The 21402-nt window shown below is 38.3% G+C and overlaps 1 protein-coding gene across 7 annotated transcripts in view; it reads left to right on the top strand.

Annotated features, from left to right (window-relative positions):
* adgrb3 (adhesion G protein-coupled receptor B3) overlaps positions 1-21402 on the top strand; it is a 154999-nt gene that overhangs the window by 90627 nt on the left and 42970 nt on the right. For all 7 annotated transcript variants that reach the window (XM_056760877.1, XM_056760873.1, XM_056760876.1 and 4 more), the window contains 6 exons: positions 2943-3107; positions 3487-3588; positions 6123-6229; positions 8386-8580; positions 11651-11719; positions 16529-16637. In XM_056760877.1, the coding sequence (XP_056616855.1) occupies positions 2943-3107; positions 3487-3588; positions 6123-6229; positions 8386-8580; positions 11651-11719; positions 16529-16637 (747 nt within the window). The remainder of the gene's footprint in view (positions 1-2942; positions 3108-3486; positions 3589-6122; positions 6230-8385; positions 8581-11650; positions 11720-16528; positions 16638-21402) is intronic.

Genomic DNA, 21402 nt, shown 5'->3' with positions numbered 1-21402 from the left:
GCTGATGATCAAGGCCGATATATCCTGTCAATCACAAGACAGGGAAATGCAATGCATTTGTGTTTATATATAACACCAATTTGATGTTCAATATTAATAGTTATTAAGAAATATTAATTTAATCTTCTGAATCGGTATCGGCAGATATCACTCAGAATAATAGGCTGTCAGTATCGGTGGAGAGATTTAGTCTGTGTGCATCTCTTATTTAAATCGCTAAACAGTTAGACCACATTTACTCTATATAATTTATTTCAATATAATTTAAACCTTTGGAGTCATGTCTATTTTTGTAGACAATTTAGGGGCCTTAATATAGAATATTTCTTATTTTGTGTATACCAAACACATAAATGTAATCTAAATCTAATAATATCTGAAGGTTGTTTGGTCTTTTAAATACAGAACAAGGAGGATTGTTTGCATTTTATTGGTCAGAATATTGTTCGCTTAGATGCTTGTGTATATCCGATACTGAGTGTTCTTTTTTGACCTGCGCTATTACAACATCATCTCCAAGATGTGTTTGACACTTTTATTGAGGTGCTTTGATTAAAGGCTTTTATATAAAGCCATGCTGAGGTCAGATGTCTCCCTGCGCTTCATTTAAACCTGGTTTATTTATTGATTTCAGAGTAACTTCCCACCAGCACCCACACGGTCTAACTGATAATGTAAATGTGTCCTTGATCCGAAAGTACAGTCAGTACAGGTGAACCGCTGGTCCGCAGCTAAAAATGCCCTCTCTCATGTATGATATACAGGACAGCTAAGTAAAGCGTCTGTCTTTATCTCTTTGCAATGCCAAGATTTGAGATTTTATTCCATTCATTAAATGCCCATAAAGCTTTCTGGAGGCTTTTAAAACTTAACCATAAAACGTGTTTCAGGTCTGCAAAGTGCAAAAAAACGACTTTTCCGGTTGTGGGGCACCGTCACGCTCATAAAACACAGACAAATATCTGATTATTGCAAGTATGATGGTTATGAGTTTCATTAATTGAAACAAAAGAGAATTCTGCCAAAAGTCCAGGGTTATATAGAATCCCGGTCTAGAAAAGCTGTATGAAACTGGCTGATTTTTAATGCTTGAATCCTCCTTTACGAACGAGTGTGTTTTATAATGCTCCACGCTACACTTCTCATAATTGTTTTCAGCGTTCACAGAAGTCGTCTCAAAGAGCCACGAGCGCACGACCACATAAAGCTTCCATCTCATTATTGAGAGTGAAAGGGATGGATGTTACGAAAGATGAAATGAAAAAGATGATAAATAGAATAAGATCCCGGCAGATGTCCTGCTGTAACCCTAGCATATGTGTTTATCACCTACAGGCACTATAATAAGTGTTTTTACCTTTATTTCTGCATGAATTTGTCTTAAAAATGTATCTGATCTTCAGCTAAATGATGACAAACACTGTGGGCAAACAATGACAGCTTTTAAAGTCTTCTTAACTCGCAGTTTAAACATTCATAGTGCAGAGGGATGATAAGGATAACATTGAATCTAATGACTGGTTAAGCCTCTCTTGGCTGCAATAACGGTTTGAGTTGCTGTAAGGAGGGAGGTCAGGAGGGATTTTGCGCTGTTTCTCTTTACAAAACTCTTTCATGTTATGTCAGCGTCCGCATCGGGTTGAGGTCAGGAGTGTTGCTTTGCCGCTCCTGAGGGCAAACTCAAAATTTGGATGGACATGACCAACACCTCCAGTCTCATCTTATTGTTTGGACAGTGTGTTTCAAGACATGTAAACTATCAAAAATTGTGTGCCATTTAAAGAAAAAGTATATATTTAAAGAAAAAGTATATCCTCTTGTCATTTCAAACCTGTATGTCTTTCTTCTGCAGATCACAAAATAAGATATTTAAAAAAAATAGATGGTAACAGAAAACCAGTGGTCCCATTGACTTGCATTGGTTTTGTGTTCGTTCAATAGAAGTCAATGGGGGCCCAATGTTTTGGGTTACCAATATATTTTTAAATATCTTCTTTTTTCTTTTTCACAAAGAAGAAATGCACACAGGTCTAAAATGACAACATTATGATGACATAATTTTCATTGTAAAAGGTGAACTATTCCTTTAAGCACACACTGTGTTAGTTTAAAGGGGTCATATGGCGCAAACACGTGTAGTTCTGTGTCTTAGGTGTGTTATAAGTTGCCTATTTTTGTATTAGACCCCTAAAAATTGCAAAAATTAAAGTGTCGGAATAAAAGATGCATTCTTAAAGCAAATGCTCACCCAGACCTGCCTGAAACGCCTTGTGTAACCAAACCTCAACAAATCCACGTCAGTTTGTGGTATGATTGGACTAAGACCGCCCAAATGTACACAAGTAGGGTGGGGGTACTTGTCAGTACAATCGCTTTGGAACCTGATGTTTCAAATATGGTAAGAAGCGTTACATCCGCCAAATGCTTGCAGTATTCGACCAAACACTACGCACTGGTTAACTGGCCAATCATAGCACACCTTGCTTTTCAGAGCGATCAGAGCCATTGAGAGAGAGAGTTCTGCCAACGGAAGTCCAAAACGTTGGAGCGTCACGTAATTCATGGAGCCTTCAGATAGTTCCTGGAAGTCATCTTTTCTCTTTAAATGCTTTAATTCTTTCATTTTTTTATATTAAATGGCTTTCGTCTTTAGATGGGGTAAAAGTTTTCCTCAGTTGGTCTGTTTAGTTGCAGCACCATGCGTAATTTTCAGGAACTATTGGGAGCATCCATGAACCGCCACTGCTGTGAAAAAACGATTCCATTGGAGTCAACGGAGTTGACGCGACTCTATGTGTCTACCCTGAAAATCAAACCCATGACAATTGCAATGCTCACACAATGCTCGACCATTGAGCTTCAGGAATACATATTTGGCATTAGAATGGTTTATTAAAGTAATGATTAAGAATGTATTTAAAAATATCTGTCTCTCTCTGTAGCAAATGGGCAATGGAACCCTTGGACACCATGGAGCGGGTGCTCAAAGTCCTGCGATGGTGGTTGGCAGCGGAGGGTGCGTGTGTGCCAGGGACAGGCGGTCACGGGGCAGCCGTGCGATGGCAGTGGAGAGGAGGTCCGCAGATGCAGCGAGCAGCGTTGCCCAGGTAACCCTGCAGATAATTGAGCCCCAAGAGTCAATTATATCAGAATGGGCAGAAAGGGGTGAATGAGATACGGATGCAGGGATAATTATTTTTCCTGTTCAGAGAGCCCAGAGAGCGATTTTTGCGCTGGATCATTATTCGTGCGAGAAATAATGATCGGAAACTACGCTGTATGTTTCGTTGTGGAGGGGGGGGGCGGTTTTGGCAGTAATGAATGTTTAATGTCACATAAACGATGCCATGCCATTCTCATGCATCTGTAAGAGTCTCCATGGAAACAGTGCTTGTACTCATTATATCTGTTGAATCTTTTTTAAACTCAAATGAATAATTGTAACATACGTGTACCTGAATATGCGTTTTTGTTTCTTCACTTTAGCTCCTTATGAAATCTGTCCAGAAGACTACGCTGTGTCCATGCTATGGAGAAGAACTCCCTCTGGGGAACTGGCCTTCAACAGGTGTCCACCCAATGCCACAGGTAAGAACAGCCATGATAGTTTCGGTTAAAGAAGCCGCCGAACACCGCTGGCCATCTGATATGGCATTAAAGCATGCACACACACACGATGGAAGAGTTTTTTCTCCAAGCATTTATTTCAATGGTGTTAAAATTATTCATAAATTCAAAAACCCACAATGACAAATGTTTCAGGCTAGTGTATTCAGCTGTACTTTGACTGCCTTTAAATGTGTTATGCTGCATGCACCTAGAGACTTCTGTCATTTACATACCATAGAGCCCTACAGCATTTTGTCAACATCTTTGTATGTCTGCTTCGTCTTTTACAATATTGAGGGAAAGCAGACAAATCCGTACTTTTTTGCAGCGAGATATAGTAAACTCTCTGACCACAAACAGATGAATATGTTTTTTGAGTGCTCTGTTTTCATTAGTTTGATTTGAGAGTAAGATCAATCCCCATCCAAATTAATTTAAAGGGATAGTTCACCCTAAAAGTTATTTTTTCAGTCCAAACCTGTATGACTTACTTCGTCAGAACACGAAAGTAATATATTTTGAAGAAGTTGGTAACCAAACAGAGCTACATTGACTTTCATTGTTTTGACACAAAACTATTTTGAGGCATTTCTCCAAAAATCGTCTCTGATGTTTATTTTTGGGTGAACTGTCCCTTTAAAAGATTTTCATGTTCATGCTATTCGTACTTTAGAATTTATGGCCATCTAGCGGTGAGGTTGCGAATTGCAACCAATGGCTCACTCCACCCCTCCCTTTCGAAGCACTACGGTGGCTGACACGGAAGGAAGATGTCGTCACGTTTCCACTTCTTTGGAAATAACGTATTTACGAAACGCGCTCAGTAGAGCAGTTTGTCCGATTTCCATGTAAGGGGACCCATGGTGTATGTAGATAGAAATAGCTCATTCTGAGGTAATCAAAACATAACCCTCATTACGTAAGGTCTTTATACACCTTTAAAGACAGAGTTGTGTATATTATGTAGCATTTTGTCAATACATCCTCCAAAAAACTACACACTGGAGCTTTAAGTTTATACTGTATATCATGCACACAGAATGAAAGATTAATCCAGTTTGTGGCATCTCTCTCTCCCTTACGCTCGCTCTCTCTCTCGATCTCTGGTTGGTTGGTTTATCTGAGATAGCTGTTCTGAGATGTTGCTCCTATTGATTGTGCTGTGAGATTGGCAGAAGGTGCTGTATTGTTCTCAGTGCTCTTGGTATCTCGGGGCTGCACCTTCGTCCTCCTGTTGTGAGGATGCTCAGCCACACGTCTGTATTGTTCTTGAAAGAGCAGGTGCTGGAGAATGAATAAAAAATGTGGACAGAAGTGCCACAGACTCCAGTGATTACAGCGAGCAGCACCGGTGTAGCTGAAACTAGGCAGAGGCTGATTTCAAATGCATGTGTGCGGATTTATCTCTTTTTGGATACCTTTCAATATGTGGGTGGACTGCTGCCATATGCCGGTGTGCACTTTTTGTGTGTTTTTGGGTGGAAAACATTATATCATACATGAAAGAAATGGTGGTTTCAATTCGTAGGTGGAAGCGGATGGATTAACATTGTATGTTAAATACATAACCCACGTTGAAATTTCGTGTCGTGCAAAAGAATTTGCGAAAATGAGGTTTGAAAATCAATATGAGAATTAAATTAAACTCGCTCTTTTTTTTGCAAAGTAGCAGCATGAAACGAAAGAGAGCAACAAAACGAAATATTTGCGATTGGTTGAAGTTTAATTGGCAAGAAATGATTGATAAACGACGAAGTTGTTAGAAACCGCGCTGGCACGAATGAAAACTTTTCACGCTTCGTCCAATTTTTCTGAGTGTGTCTGATCTTACTGTATGCGTGTGAGAGAGATTAAATCTGTTAAGGCCCTTTCCGTGGTGCCATGTGTGTTTAACAGTGAGCTCTGAATATGCGGGCTTTGATCCAGCACCGCGGGGGGTTTCCGTGATCCGCGTGCCGGATTCTTTGGCTCGGGGGCAGGCAGCTGCGTCTCAGGTTGACTGGGTAGCGGGTGGAACTGTGTTGGAATGAGAGGCGATAAGACTCTGTGAGAGGAGTGCGTGCGGTGGATGGTTGCGGGTGGGTGTGGTGAGGTTGTTCTACTGGCAGGACGTGTTGTTAATGCAAATCGATATACGTAGGATGCGAAAAACGTTTCTTGGGAGTCGCGCTTGTTTATTGCGTCTTGCGCATGTGGGCGGCAGTTTTGTTGATATCGCAGGTTGCAGGATTTCATTGGTAGTCACCAACACACACAAAACCCAAATGGTAGGTTAACATGAATTCATAATTGCAGATGATTCTTTTGCACATGAGGAATTTTACTGCAGTGGCACATTTCGAGGCGCATGTGATTCCGCAACCGATGATGGAGGCTGTTTTTATCCCGCGGATGTGGGGGATGGCAGGTGAAATGATAAAGGAGATAAAGACTTACACGAACAAGTATAAAAGCTCGCTCTCTCTCTCTCTCACCGTCACTGAATCTCTCTTTTCCCTCCTCTTTCTCTGCAGGCACCACTAGTCGACGCTGCTCGCTGGATCACCGCGGGGTGGCCTATTGGGAACAGCCCAGCTACGCTCGATGCATCACAAATGAATACAGATACCTGCAACAATCAGTAGGTGCAGAGTCAGCTCGCCGCGCTCCGCCGTGTCTTTGTGACGTGTCATAAATTACCCCTGCAGTCGTCAACATCACCCAAACTATTTCCACCAACACCCTCCCCAGCATCCCAGACCTCCGCGCAGGTCTGCAAGATTAACTGCTATCATCGAAGAGGCAAATTAAACTGCTCGTTTTGCACTTTTCCAAAGCTCGCAATAATGGAGGGCCCTAATTTCAAGTAAAATCCCGAAGATGGATGTTTTAGCACAATGTCGTTTCTTAGCTTGATGCAAATGCATGATTTTAAATCCTTTTGTTTTTAACTTCCTGTTTCTTTTTCTTTGAGGCTTGCTGCATGCTGAGTTGTGTTATTGCTATGGAAGGCTTTAGGACACACGCTGCTTTCGGGTTTTTGTATTCTTGTGGGGACGTTTGGTTCCCACAGTGTAGACAAAACCCGACCCCCTCCCCCACACACACACATACACACAATTTAATCTGCATTCTTTTTGTTAGTGTGCATGACATCACATCAGTGGGATTAATATACGCTTGTTCATTGGTCACTTCCTTACAGTATGGCTTGGGGGTAAAGTCCAAATTGTTTTTATTAATTAGCGTTTAAATATTTGTTCCTGTTGCTGCTTAATATTCATAGAAATCAGGCATTGGCTTTTATTCCCTGAAGAGTGTAAACACTCTGGCTCTCAGACGCTTTTAAAACGCTTTGTTTGTTTGATAAGTCCTGCATGTCAGGTTCTGGCTAACCCAATAGTTTATGTTTGTCGAGAATATGGTGGAAGAGCAAGTATTTGAGAAATAATGTGGAACGTGGAAATTTACATGAATGCATTTGGCGCTTGTTTACTTACAGTATAGATGCTTTTATACTTTTTATCAGAATGTGTGCTCTCTGGGGTTTGCACACATGAACTTTGCATTGCAAATGCGATGCTCTACCAACTCATCCACAGGAAGAGAAAATAACTCACTTAACCTTTCAAGAAATAGTTGAAATTCTGTCTATATTTGCTTTAAGTTGACATTAAGTATAAAAAATATTAAAAGGGTCCTATTTTGACTATTTTCAATTCTTTATTATGTTTATGATGTGCTAAACATCTTCATGTTTATATTAAAAAAAACATTATATATTACATATTTCACCTGTGTTTTACACCGTCATCTCGATTATCAGAAAACGGCCTGTTGAGTTCCTGGTTCTATGAAGTCCCTTCCTTCCGAAGATCTCTGATTGGCCAAGCTGAGCCAGTTTTTGTGATTGGTCTACCACTTAGAGTGTGTGTTGAGATTCCCTATCCATGTTCTAGGGGGACAGTTTCAATGTATATTTTGGGATTCATGATGTCACTTATACAGGAAAACGTTTGGTGTAGTTCCAACTAGCCGTCGTTCGTAGACTTTAAAAAGTGTTACTATTAAAGAAAATATCCTCCTTTTCTGTGAACTTTGACCATTTCTACTTGGCAGATGTTGTTTATGCTCAAACAGCTATACTACTCGCTTACTAAATTTAAAGATCAATAAACATTTAAATGATTAAACGTTTTTCATACAATTTCTGATTACCAAGTCCAAAGCATGTCGATATTGATTTCGTTTAATGGAGATGAGGAATTGTAAATTTCTTCATTAATGAAAATGACATATTCTTCTTTAATGTTTTAATAAAAACTGTTTATTTATCTACATATATATTATTATATATATGTTAGGGCTATCACAATATTAGATATTTAATATACAGTTATCGTTGCCAAAATAATTCACAATATCTGTTTTTAATAAAAAAAATGATCTTTTATTTTGTTTATTTTGTGTTTTTTTTGTATTGTGGTGGAGAGAGAAAGACGTTGTAACCCACTTTAAATTTTAAATCAATTATTTACAATATTATCATGTGTTTGAAATGAGCACAATATTAATAATCATGATTTTTAATATCCCAATTATTGTCTACACTAGTATATTGGAATCCCCCTCAATAATGTGTATATATCATTTATGCTTTTCTAATTTGATTTAATATATAGGTAACTATGAGTTTTTGGTACTACAATTCCAGTTATTTTCCTGACATGAGCAGTGTCTGATGCAGTATTTGAAGGACACACAGAACCCAGTCTCTTTCCCTGCGTCTGTCTCCAGGTCCAGGGGCACCTTGCTAAAGGTCAGAGGAATCTGGCAGGGGGTGGCATGTCCCAAGTTACAAAGGTCCTGCTGAATCTCACCCAGGGACGCAATTTCTACGCCGGTGACCTTCTGTCCTCAGTGGAGATTCTTCGGAACGTTACGGACACCTTCAAAAGGGCCAGCTACGAACCCTCCTCTGATGACGTGCAGGTTAGAGAGAAATCTGATGTTTTGGCGACATACGTCTTGTGTGTGCCCACCTTGTGTTTCCAAGCAATTTTCATATGACATAAGACATTTTTATATGAAAAAAATGGTCTGAATAGAGGTAAAACCATTTAGAGTGGCAGTCAGCTTGTTGAGTTTTCAGAACAACTCCAGTTTCAGGTCATGCTGTTAAAGTTGGCAAAATGGCGGAGGTCAGCAAAGCAGCCCAAATCACTAGCAGCACCTTCAAAATGGTAGTGCGACTTGGACCACTACTGATAAACATCTCCCCGCTTCTGCCCCTCACGGAGAGCTTATAGGATTTTGACACCGTGCGCCAGCAGCTGATAAGCGATTGTCGCCAAGTCTATTTGATTCCATCTCAAAGCATTTCAATGCCACAATAAACTGTTTGCTCACGAACTGCTTTCGAAAACATGGTTATTTTTACTTAACACACAGCCTAATGTGATTTCGCTCGTGGACGTTTGCGTGTTTGATTGGTGCGGGTCACGGGTGGGTTTATCCATGATCCCATGCGAACCGGCCCCTCTCCCCAACCCGTATATGTCACGCGTTTTATAACATATTAACGGTGTGTTTTTAAGCGGATGCATTACCACCAGAGGGAGCATAAGCATTCAAGTAGAAAAACAAACATGTCAGAGCCAAGACGCTGCCTCTCTCCTGTCTTTCATGGCACAGAGGCAGAACAGCAAACAGAAAAGACAGGCACGCGTCCAGCAGGATATCTCATTCAGCCCAGGCACGCAGCTCTCTTTCCAGTCTTGGAGTACGCGGATCTCCTGAGCGCCTTCAAACTCTTGCGCAGAGACTCTGTCGTTCCCTCAATTATGCGCACATTTGAGTGCTTAGAGAAGATCAACCAATCCCTGAAATTGAAAGCAGCAGGAAATCCCAGGTGTGTTTTAGAGTTGTAGACGCTGGACGTATCCCATCATCTCTCTGTAAATCAGAGCCGTGAGGCGCCATGTAATTCCTCATGATGCTATTTGTTTAGACCTTCAACAGGGCAGGAGAAACTCTTCATTATACCGTGTGAGTGTAGCGGTTGTAAGAGCCAATGCTTCACATGTCAGACTTGCGAAATACTCACAGGTGTTTTGCTATAAATCTTTCAAAATGTTAAAAAGTGAATCAGTACATTTATTCATTTGGTGGACGCTTTTGTCCAAAGCGAGCATAAGTGGGAGAGCATATAGACATTTTGTCAACACACTAAACAGTACCGTTAGTTCACAAGGCCATGCTACTAGGAGGATAAAAGCTGGGGTAAGCAAGGGAGAGAATCAACAACAAGTTTTTTTTTTATGACACAAGACCAGTTATTGGGTAGTCAAATAATTTCGGAACAGGTATGTTATGAGCTGTTTTTTGAATGTTGATCAGTTAATTCCACCACAGGGGAACCAAATGAGTAAAGATGTTGCAAGTGATTCTGTGATGGAACAGCCAGGCGTCAGTATGACAACTATTTTCTTGAAGAGATTTTCACCAAAGGGCTTAAAGGGATAGTTCACCCAAAAATGAAAATTCTGTCATGAATACTCATCCTCAAGTTGCTCCAAACCCGTATAAACTTGTTTGTTCTGCTGGACACAAAGCAAGATATTTGGAAGTATGTTAGCAACTGACATTTCTGGGGCACCATTGACTTGTAGAAAATAAATATTGTATTTTTTGTTGTGTTAAACACAAAAGAAGATAATTTGAAGTATTTTGAAAAACAAACAAACAGTTCTGGGGCACTGTTTTATTATTTTCTGTTATGGTTTTCAATAGTGCCCTTCTTAAAAATCTTGGTTGCTAATTTTTTTTAAAGATCTTTCTTTGTGTTCACAAATACAAAACAAAACAAATACATTTATAGAGTTTTGGAACAACTTTAGGTTGAGTAATTCATGACCGAATTTTTCCATTTTTGGGTGAACTATCCCTTCGAGGGAAAGCTTGTTTAAAAGAGTTTATCTGTTAACACAATAAAAAAGGATAATACAAATCTGAGTAAATAATTGACATGAAATAAAGAATCCTTTTAGTGTCTCAATAAAAACATTTTTGTATTTAACACAGTAAGTCGTGCCATATTCAAGCTCACTTTATCTCATTAAAGCATAATATAGGACAACATAAATGTATCATGGACTATGAATATTGCAATGGCTTCAGAAACAAACTAGTACTTCTATCAACCGCGGCATATTTTTGCTATAGAATGAACCGATATGCATTGTAAAAAACGCTGAATATGAAGTGAGATTTTAAGTTTTAATATCCTGCATTCAATGTTCATTTTTTTGTTGTATTTCTTCAGACAAAATGAATACTTGTATTATACTGTACGGTAGACAAAAAGGATAGTTCACCCCAAAACAAAAAATCTTTATTTATTCACCCTAATGTTGTTATAAATCTGTATATGACAATTTCTTCTCTTGTCCATACAATGTAAGTCAATGGGGACAGATGGTGAAATATCTTCTTTTTTGTCCTGCAGAAGAAAGAAAGTCATACAGATTTATGAGGGTGAATAAATGATGACATTTTTGGGTGAACCGTTCCTTTAAAGGGTTCGACTGTTAATCTCATACTGCCACAATGTTTTCCTAATCAGATGTTTTGTCTTGTCTTGAAAATGAATGTCCTTGAAACAAGATAAGTTTACTTGAAACTAATTTATGACATTTTTAGATAATTCTGTATATCTTGAATTAAAGGTTTATTTCTTACCCCGCTAGAAAATAGCTGTAAGTGCTTGTTTTAAGTATAGACTTCTGCTTAAAATCCGAAACAATTTGCCTAATTCAAAATAATCTTGTTTTCAGCTAATACATTTTATCACATTATTCATTTCTAATGCAATTTTGCCTACAAGTAAAAGTTATCTTGTTTAACAGCTTTTAAATATGTGTAGTCAAAAGCAAGACAAAAATACAGATTTCTTTATCAGGCAAATACATATTTTCCATTCCAAATGGACAGCAAGGATGTCCCTTTTTGATATCCCCCCTTTTTATTTTGACCCGTGATGTTTTCTTTTCCCCACACACAGAATTTTTTCCAGATCATCAGTAATCTTCTAGAGGAGGAGAACAGGGAGAAGTGGGAAGACGCACAACAGGTGGGTGTGAATGTCCGGCACCGTTCGTGAAGCTTGACATCTCAGACAGTATCTGGTGTTGTGTCGCTCCGACTCGCTGTGCGGCTGAATATTGTGTGATGAGCCCCCAGCGAATCAATGGCTATCAGCCGTGCAGATGCTTTAGGTAATTGTTAGGTCAAGGGGGCGGCTGTCTCCACAGGCAGAGCTGCGTCAGATCGAGCTCTCTCTGCCAAACACAGACCTGCCTGCTGTGGTGATTGGTGGAAGGGCATTGGCAGTACCCGCTGCGGCCACTTGAGGGCAGCAACACTGGCAACAAACGTCCAGCCCCGGTGCTGCTCATCCGTAAGCGATGACGCATTGTCTTTTCTCGCTCACACATGAGACGGTGTAAAGGAGGGATTTGGATCTTGCAGAGCTCAGTGTTCTTCTGAAACTAAAAAACATCTCTGCTACGTGCATTATTGTGGTTTTGAGTGCCTTTATTTTTTTCTCTTTAGGCTTAAACTTGTAATGCTTCTTAAGCGGACATTAGTAAAGTTACTGTATGTTAATCAAAAGCTGCTTTGGAGTTCTCATGTTTACGTGAGATCTGTGCTGAAACACGTGTCCTTGAGGCAGAAAGGTCCTGCGTGTCAGCCCAATTAGCCCTTAATAGACTGTACAGTAGGAGAGTGTCACAAGTAATGTGTTTCTCAGTCTGAAGCGTGATTGGAGATCAGGTCACGTAGCAGGTCGCTTGTTTTGGCGGAGCTGTTTTGCGTGCCTAAACCAGTCTTCGGAGTGGTCTTGATGTTTCTTTTCATCACTGCTCCCCGGCGTTGTCGCGGATTAAATCTTCAAGCTCCTCAAATCATTAAAGGACATCTGAGGTGGTTGTCAGCGGCCCTGCTAAATGATTGACCTCAAAGGGACCAGACGTTTAAAGATCACCCAGGATTTTATCTGGCCTGCCTGTCTTGTCATCTTCTACAAAGTCAGCCTGCCCGGTGTTCACAGACTGAGCTTTGATTGCCTGTCTCGAGTTCACACCTCAGATTCATGGTGCTTGCCGGTATTCAGTGAGAGAAAGACAGAACAGAAAGTCTCTACTGGAGCTTCTGTTTTAGGGAAGAACTGTGTCACAATTATATCAGTGTTTGCATAATATTACAAGAACGTGTTTCCATTTATCAAACATATTTATTCAGATTGTTATGAGTAGGCACATTTCTGGGCAGAGGTATAAGTACTTAAAGGGACAGTTCACCCCAAAATAAAAAGTCATCATATACTCGCCCTCAAATTGTTCCAGATCTTTTGTTTTCTGATGAACACAGAGGAAGATATTTGGAAGGATGCTTGTAACCAAACAGTTCTTGGTAACCATAGTGGGAAAATGATAATGTTAGATAAAAGTGCCCAAGAACTGTTTGCTTTCCTACATTCTTCAAAATATCTTTTGTGTTCAACAAAGAAGACGTTTATAAAGAACTGTTTGGTAACACGCATTTTTCCAAATATCTTTCTCTGTGTTCATCAGAAGAAACACACGTATACAGATTTGGAACAACTTGAGAGTGAGTAAATGATGATAAAATTTTCATTTTAGGGTGAACTGTACCTTGTATTTTTACTCTACATCATTTTTAATTTGGAAAAAAAAATATTTCTGTCCTTTTATTGGGTCCTACATTACAAAGCATATATCATAGATTTCACTTCACTATTGCTTAGTAGATCTTAAATGTATTTTAAACAAACATGGCAACCCTGACAGAAAATGGCATTGGTTTGATAACCAGGAACAGGTGACAAGTACTATCATGTACATTTTTAGTATATACAGTGATTCTTCAGATGAAATTGTATGTTAAGCATAAGAGTAACTGTCAAATATTTATATAGGGTATAGGGGGTTGTATTTTGAGTTTTGGTATTTAGTCTGGGGTATTGGGGCTGATTTTGAGCTAGTTTTTATCGGCCAGTTTAATGGTTTTGTTTTGCAGATCTGGCAACCCTGTTGCGCTATTCTTGACTAGCTGATAACTTTTGAAAAGCCTCGGGAAATAGTTTGCTAAAATATCAATGTGCTATCCTCATTTTGCATATTATATAATCATGCATTGGTTACCTGTAATTTATCTAAAATCACAATTTACTTTATTTTCAACACAAATCAGTGCAGCACAGTCTTATATACACCCCATGCACACAATCTCTATAACTGTATATACACTAACTTCACTAAGTCTCTTACTTCATATTTTTACCTCATTATGGAAAAATAGTACGCTCATCAAAACTGTGGAATACCACTACAAGGAACAATAAGAATAATGTTGTGTAACATTATATGAATATACACCATGATGTATACTGTACAGTGATTTGCATTATTAACTGAGCGCAGCAACAGTGCTGGTTCATCTAATGGCCGTCTGCCTCGGCCATTTCCCGCACTGCTGTCCTCCTGCTCACTTCAGCCCAGTGCTGTTGCCATGGAGAGAGATGCTCTCCGCTGTCCCCCGCCAGTCTGACCAAGGGGGAGGGCCTATCTGCCCGCGTGCCATCAGGATCTCTCTCTCCGTCTGCAGCCCGTCTGATTGGCTTGGCCCAGGATCGGCCCTCGTGCGAACGCAGAGCCCGACTCCCGCCAGGGGGATTATTAGATATGTGACTCCATTGCCCTGTTTCTGCACCTCACTAAGGGTGCTAATTATGAAATGTCACTCAGCCCTATTTTCCTGCACCCTCTTTTTATTTTTTTGTCTGTTGCAGATTGGCTGCAATGTGTTTTTGCGCTGTGTTTCTTGTCACGAGGAGAGACGGTTCGGATGATGCTAATGAGATGAGAATCTGCTGGGCATAAGGGGAAAAAACTCTGTTTCCAAAATTTGTGATTGAAGTGTTACTGCTGGATTCTTTTAAAAGTTGAACGCAAAAGTTTGTGAGGTTAAGACTGATCTTATACATTCTTTGGTGGATGTTACACCACAGAATCATAGTTTGTTCATTTTTAAATATGAAGTTATTGAATGTAAAATGTATAAACACCTAGAAGTCGCCTTGAAAATGCCTTCTAAAGATCTTTGAGGCCTTTCGGAGTGATTGCAGAGGTAAATAGCCGAGTTTAGGCAGCTGAAGGTCAAGCGTTGGATCAGCAGCCCATGATGCTGTTGACTAAAAGAGAGCAGGTACTTTGACAGGCTGAGACGGTGCAGTCGGGTGGTGGTGGAGGGGTATTGACCCACAGCTCCTGCCATAGGTCTGAATTCCTCTTCTACATTTGCTCTGACACTGATGGCTGGTCCTCTAGAGAGGCTGTAAGCCCGGCACAATCATTCTGCAGTGCGAGTTTGTCTTTGTGAAGGACTGAACAGACAGGAAGCTCTAAAGGATGAGATACACAGAAAGTGCCCTTTACAAAGACTTTATAGGCTCTTTCCAAAAGTGTTAGACGTGTGGTTCTAGAAGTGTTTTAACTGGCTGCTTTCTCAGATACTGTTGTGTTAGGGCTTTATTTATCTGCCTGCCCGGAGGACAGTGGTATTGCTCTGAGAATGCTCTTTCAGAGATTAGATTTGAGTTCTCAGTTGTTTCATTTAAGTACCTTATGCTCAGGTTTTTGGCTAGAAATTGCATAGGAGGTAAAATTGAAACAAATGGGACAATTGTGGAAGATCAATTAAGAGTATGGAGCTGCGAGATAAATATAAATTCTACAGGTAAAATAATTTGGATTTCAGTCAATTTTATGAAACATTTATTGAGTTTAGTTTGAACGATTCAATAATATTGACTTTGCAGACGTGGCAAATCTGAGCTCGGTTTGTGACATTTTGGAGATCTTTTCTGAAGCTCTAATGGTGACATTTGTGAGATTTCGGGGGCTTTTTCTCAGAAACATCTGAGACAAGGAGGTGGAAGCAGAAGTTTCCATTTTCTCTCCATTGAATCTCATTGATGTCCAGTAGATATAATTATATTAGATATTAAAGAGATTCCATCTGTGATTTTTCGTTTTTTTACGGGTGGTAAATGCATTTACAGGGTGTCTGGGGGTCTTAAAAAGTTTATAAATAAATTTAGAGAAAATGAAGGCCCTTAAAAAGTATAAAGAGTTGTTTTCAAGGTATTATATTTTGTATCATCTTTGCATATTTGTCCAAAGAGGTCATATGCTAAAGTTTGCCCTAATTCATTTACACCCGGTTGTTAAACAACAATAAAAACATAAAAAAAATATATTTATATAACAACATTCTTATTATTTTAACTATACACACATACATACATATATTTAATAGAAATATAAAAAAGTATAAACATTTGTAATATTGTTATATATATATAATTATAATTTAAATGATTGCCAAATCTAAATCTAAACAAATGGATGTAAATATTTCCTTAATATGTATACACGAATATGTACGTGTTTATTAATGCAAAATCACTATAAACAGTACACAGACATACATTATGTAAACACAAACTTTTATTCTGGATGGGATTAATCACGATTAATCATTTGACAGCTCTGCTCTAAATCAAGACCAAAATATCTAAATATTAAATACACTTTCAAACTTTGTCCACCTCACATGGTAGTTTAGGTTTATACTGTATTTTGTCTTTAACTCGTCAGATTTCTTTCTATCTGTCTGTCTAACCTTCGTTTTTCTAATAATCTTGATGCCAAGCCAAACTTTGTCCTGCTGATATTTCTTTTTTCTGGTTTGATAACATTGAAATCTAGTTTAATGACAAATCCATCTTCGGGTCATTTTTTATCTGCGATGAATATTAATTTACAAGTTTTCTCCCATCTGTCTCCCCTCCTAGATATACCCAGGATCAGTGGAGCTAATGCAGGTCATTGAAGAGTTCATCCACATCGTTGGGCTGGGAATGAAGGACTTTCAGAACACCTACCAGATGACGGGAAACCTGGGTAAGACCTCCAGACAGATCCACAGAGCCAAGCACCACCCACAGACTCTCGCTGTCGATTCTGTGCGTCGTCCGTAATTGAGGATAAATGGGGCATGGAGGGGAAGAGGGGGGGGCATAGCCATCCAGTCGATAATGTTAATTAAAATCAAGCCCTTTTCACTTAATGTGCTAAATTCTCATGCAAACAGCCTCATTGTATATCAGCTCGGCTGAGAGGAGATTTCTATTTTGGAAAACAAAATCACTTTTCATCCATCCTCCTGCATGCTGTTGGAAATCTATAATGGAGCTTCGACACACCTGGTTAAAACCTGTTAACAATCTGATTTATAAAGAAAGGTTTTCTGCAGCGTGAGTCACCATGTTTTTCACCACATCACTCCAGCGCTAACTGCAGTCTTGCACTACATGATTTGTGCAGAACGAAGTTTAAATGACAAAAAACTTGCTCGCTTCCGGTGGTGAGGCGCAGTTCTCTTTGTTCGAACGAACGGAACATTGACCCACAAAATTGAAATCTGCTTGAATTGCAGAGCTCAACAAATATGAAATGAGTGGATTAGGACGACATCGCTTTCATTCAGCAGACATATAGTTGAGTCTGTAATGTTGGGAATGGTATAAAGCTAAACCGTCATTAAAAAGGCAATTGCATTCAAGGGCACCTTTGATATATTCTTTTATGTTAAGTTGTTTTATGTGGCTTGCCATAAAACTTTTTTGTCTCTAGACATGCTGTTATATACAATGTGTATTTAAAGCCTGGTTTGCTAGTTTGAAGGAGAATGCCCTTCAGAAATATTTGGACAGAGATGATTTTGTTTTTGCTAGGTTTAAACAGATCTAGTCTTTTTGATATCCAGTTCAACTTACAGGTTTGATGTTTTTTCTAGGAAACAAACCCAAGACCTTGGCGTTGGAATGACCTGTTGAGCTTGAATGTTTGATTCTCGCATTTGTTCACAAATATATGTCTGTGTACTGTGCATAGTTATTTTGTTTTTGTAAACACATACACATAAATGCATATATTTAAGAACATATTAAATATTAAAGTTAATAAACAGTTATATATAATTCAAATTACTGGTAAATATAAATAGCTACATGTGAATATTTCCTGAATATATATGCATGTATGTGTATGCTTTTAGAAATATTAATAAATATATGCACAGTACACAGACATATATTATGTCAACACAAACTTTTATTCTTGATGAGATTAATCGTTTGACAGCCGTTTCGTACTATGAAGGTTAAACTGAATGAGACCAGCTGCTGCTAACAGATGCATGAACAAACTCCAGCGATTCAATCAAGAAACCAAGAACATTTTTTAAGCAGATGCTTCTCTTCAGACATTATGTCTCTGTTGCTTTGATGTCCACTATTTGTTATCTGATTTTCAGCCATCTATATAAGATGCACAGGAGCTAACTTTGAGAGCACTAGTTTGAAGTACGAGCATATGAGCATCAGACTTTCACTCTTGACCTCATGAGCCAGTAATTTCATTACCCCCGCTTATATTGGACGGCGTTACTATCAGTGATTTTATAAAAAGGTGATTTCAGCCTTCAAACACAAAGCAAAGTATTAGTCTAATCAAGACTCCATTAGTTAAAGAGTCACAAGGTGACATTGAAACGGAGAAAACTTGTTAAAAGCTGCTGAGAGGCTTCTGCGATGGTTTCAGAATCCATTTGGAAATCAAGAATATGTGAAAGTTAAACATGCAGTGCATCAGTGCCAAGCCTTTCTTTTCCCAGAGTGCAATTTGGCAAAGAGATGGAGCTTTGTTACGTTGTAATGTTGAATATAGACAGCGATTCTTCATTTTCAAAAGACTAGAGAGAAATCGAGACAAAGGCATTGTGTTTTAGGAGCGCGCTGCTAAATGTATTTATGTATGTATGCAAATTCAGCTACAGATTACAGAATATTCAAAATTTTCATTTAACCATTGTATTGTGGGCATTCCAGTCCAGCGTCTGTATTATTTTAACAAAATCAAACCTCAGGAGTGACATAAAGTAATCCAACGATGAAAGACTGACAGCATCATATGACACATGAAAACTGTGATAAAATCGAGGTAATCACACGATATGTGGACAAAAAATGTTATTTTTAACATATGCATTTCCAAAATACATGTAAATATTGCTTAAAAGTGCATATGAACTTGTTTTCTTTTGAAGTATTTAAAGTCTGAAAAAACAAAATCTTTTCTGTTATTTTCACCTCTTTCTATAGTTTTTATTTTCTGCAAATAAATACAAGTTCACAGAATAAAACAAAAATGATAATTTCAATTAAAGACATACCTAAAAATAGTAAATCAAATCATTTTAAGATGGTCTATGGCTGTATACCAAATATATTTATATATATATACTGTATATATATAGTATCTCTCTCTGGATCCAAATGCGAACTCTGTTTAATACTTCCAACAAGCAGAACTGGAGATACGTCCATAACCCTAACCCGACAACAAAAGAAAACACTTGGACTTAAATAGACAAACTAAGCAAGTTTAAAACCATACAAAATGGCTAAACAGTAACAAAATGGTGGAAACACTAAACAAGACACAGGCAGGTATCGTGACAGACAGGCAGGCAAACAGCTAGATATTATTTCTAATTTTAAGGCATTTTTAAAGATTTTTTACCTTATGAATGCATTTATTTGGTTTGACATTGTGACTCTTTTAATCTGAATGAATGAACAAATCATGACCTCCAAAGCTGATTTAAACTGATCAGGACACCCACACAAAATTCCCTCATTTTGACTGACAGCCAAAGTTCTTTTTACATAAATGTTTAATATATCTGGCAAATATATTCAAGTAATGAGTTGCTTATGATAAAAAGGCGAATCCACAAGGCTAAAATTTAAAAGAAGTGTTAATCCTTTTTGTTTCTTTGGAATCATCAATGTCAATTTCCTTATCCTTTTCAGTTAAATTAAACGACTTCTGCGTTAGAGTCTGCTCACATTGATTAAAAGAACAAAAACAGGTCGGCCTGTACTAGCCAAGTAAAATCATCTGTCATAGTAAAATATTGCAGCATCATTCCTTGGCAAATTTATAGCACCTTCTTGACACTATAATAAATACCTTCCGTCAACACTCCACACTCTTCCGTCCTCTTTTAGCAAAGTAACCTTCATTGCAGACTCCCTGTAAGAATAAACAAAGATTTGCTCCTAGCTGCAGTCTTTAAAGCTGAAATTACATTTTTTTAAATGCGTTTAATGGACATCGATTGGTGCACATTGATTGAGTAGAGTGGTCCTGCCATCTAGTCCAATAAATGCCTTACAATGATGGGTATTTAGAGATTGCACCAAAATTTTGATCTACCAAAAGATGCTAATGTCTGTCTGTTTTTAATCTCACAGATTCAGTGATTAAGTCTATTAGTTACAGGTGGGCGCAGGTGGCGATGTGTCTCTTGGCTGGGTTCCCTAAGGACCATTACACACAGAGACTTCACGCCACAGACATGAGGAGGCAAACAGCTTCTAGAACATCCAAACCAATGGACCTCACACAAAGAGGGAGATGCGTTGAATTAATGAGTGTGGCGGGAGATAATTAAGGGTCCCTTCAATCTCAACATTGTTCTTTGGCTTTTTATTGGAATTGATGTGCAGCGTTTTTAACCAATTCAATTTCTCATTGTTTTTCTTTTTTGCTATACATTAAAAATGACTTCTAGTGATTTGACATTTGGTACATGCGATTTTAAAGAAATAGGATGTAAAGTAGTTTGTAGTATGCAATAATGTTTTAATTAGTTGTATTCTTCTAAATTAGCATTATTCAAATGGCCTTATTACATTGTATATTAAATTCAATGAGTTCCATCTAGTTAGTTATTTTGCATTTGTAAGAGCTTTTGCATTTTCTGTCATTGACATCACTAAACAGAAACATTAAAGTAATGTTTGTTTTTCAACAAAGCTTACCGAACAATCCTCCTCTCTATTATTCGTCACATAAACAGCCAAAGTCTGACTAGGCAGTACAATTTCCTACACTTTTTTTTGGAGAAAACATCACACAAATGGTTTTTGGAGTTTAGCTGTCTCTGCATATTAAGCTGGGATTGGCGACAGATTTTTAATATAGAAAAAATGACACCTGACCTTTAATCTGTTTTGGTTTTAAAATGTCTTAAGACGTAGCGGTCTGATCAAATAGGCAGTCAAGACGGAGATATTAAAAATCGACGACACTACATCAGATTTATTCATCTCACAGGGAATAGAAGGTCAAGTTGAGAGCTTTGCATTGTGGGATACAATATTCGGCAAATGAAGCAGGTCATCCAGGTATTGCAGGCGACGGAAAATCCAGATGGATACATACTGCAGAAATACATAAGCACATACTACTCATGATAGAATGTAATACACTACCGGTCAAAATTTAGGGATCACTCTTTATTCTTATTTAATAATATTAAACCCATCAAAGCCATGAAATAACTCAAATGTAGATGCTGGAATTATGTTGTGACTAAAAGCATCCAAAATAAATGAAATTTAGCATCTTCAAAGAAGCCACACTTTGACAAGAATCGAACACTTCGCATTTTATTATCCATCATCTTGAGGTCTCCGCCTGGTAAGCTTTTTATACTGAAGGAATTGCCATCTATGCTGGCTGCTTTATTTATTATTTGGTCCAAATAATCCATTTCTAAATAGGTTTCAAATAAATAAATTATTTAATTTAATTT

This window comes from Triplophysa dalaica, chromosome 11 (genome assembly GCF_015846415.1).
Source record: "Triplophysa dalaica isolate WHDGS20190420 chromosome 11, ASM1584641v1, whole genome shotgun sequence".
Lineage (NCBI taxonomy): Eukaryota > Metazoa > Chordata > Actinopteri > Cypriniformes > Nemacheilidae > Triplophysa > Triplophysa dalaica.
The sequence above is the reverse complement of the archived record's forward strand: the minus strand, read 5'-3'. Positions and strand labels throughout refer to the sequence as shown.